The sequence below is a fragment of the Fukomys damarensis genome, unplaced genomic scaffold, assembly GCF_012274545.1.
Source record: "Fukomys damarensis isolate Sample0158 unplaced genomic scaffold, DMR_v1.0_HiC HiC_scaffold_24, whole genome shotgun sequence".
Classification (NCBI taxonomy): Eukaryota; Metazoa; Chordata; class Mammalia; order Rodentia; family Bathyergidae; genus Fukomys; species Fukomys damarensis.
Genome location: NW_022900936.1, coordinates 46,244,061 through 46,245,113, shown reverse-complemented (window position 1 = coordinate 46,245,113; position 1,053 = coordinate 46,244,061). Strand labels below are relative to the sequence as shown.

Here is a 1,053-nt window from a genome sequence, read left to right as displayed (position 1 = left end):
ATTTTATTTGTACAAGATAGTATATGCCGATCATTATGGAAAAAGCCTTACCTCTTGGGTAATGGAGAGCAACTGGTTTATATTGAGAAACAACTAAGACGGGGGGGGGGTTCATTTTGTAAGATTTGTTAACTGAACTCAGGTTTCCCTGTGAATGGTCTATCGGTCGGGGCGAATTCGCTAAATCCTGAAAACCTGACGCTTACTTACTCATTTCCTCTCTAGGTGTCTCGGATGGGGTAACAGCAACGCACCAGCTCTTACACGTGGCTCTCTAGAGAGCGTGGGAAAGGGAAAAATAAAAAGGGAAATTGCCAGAACTTAAAATGTCTACTCCACGACCCTTCTATCTCCAAGGAAGGGCCTACCCGCTTCCAAAATGTCCGTCCGCAGTAGTGACGTCACCCTATGGGCTGGCTCCATCCAGAAAGCAAGAGTGATCCAATCAAGGCTCAGCCTCCGCCCTTGTTTTGCGTCACTTCCGGTGGTGTAGCAGCCATTTTGTCAGTCGCAAGCGGATCCCGCGCGCTGGAGAAGTGCAGTTCCCCCTGGTTACCAATTCGTCCGTTCTCCCTCCGCGCTGCGGGGGCCCCCGAAGAGTGCTCTCCAAAGTAGGGGCTGTACCTCCTTACATTGCCTCAGCTGGTGTTGCATCCCCCCGAAGCTAGTGCGTTGTCTTCCTCCTTCACCACTAACAGGCGCCCTCAGGGAGCCGCTGTCCGCGATGTCAAGCGAGGAAAGCTACCGGGCCATTCTGCGTTACCTGACCAACGAGCGCGAGCCGTACGCTCCCGGCACCGAGGGCAATGTCAAGCGTAAAATCCGCAAGGCCGCCGCCTGCTACGTGGTTCGCGGCGGAACTCTCTACTACCAGCGGCGGCAGCGGCACCGCAAGACCTTTGCGGAGCTGGAGGTAGTGCTGCAGCCAGAGCGGCGCCAGGGCCTCATCGAGGCGGCACACCTGGGCCCTGGCGGCACTCACCACACCCGGCACCAGACCTGGCACGACCTGTCCAAGACGTACTGGTGGAGAGGTTAGACGAGGCCCGCGGC

The 1,053-nt window shown here is 56.2% G+C and overlaps 1 protein-coding gene across 1 annotated transcript in view; it reads left to right on the top strand.

Moving 5' to 3' along the window:
- The first annotated feature begins 209 nt into the window (after positions 1-209).
- Zbtb11 (zinc finger and BTB domain containing 11) overlaps positions 210-1,053 on the top strand; it is a 27,555-nt gene continuing 26,711 nt past the window's right edge. Inside the window, exon 1 of the mRNA XM_010614689.3 lies at positions 210-1,034. Coding sequence (XP_010612991.1) covers positions 725-1,034 — 310 coding nt within the window. The 5' untranslated portion in view covers positions 210-724. The remainder of the gene's footprint in view (positions 1,035-1,053) is intronic.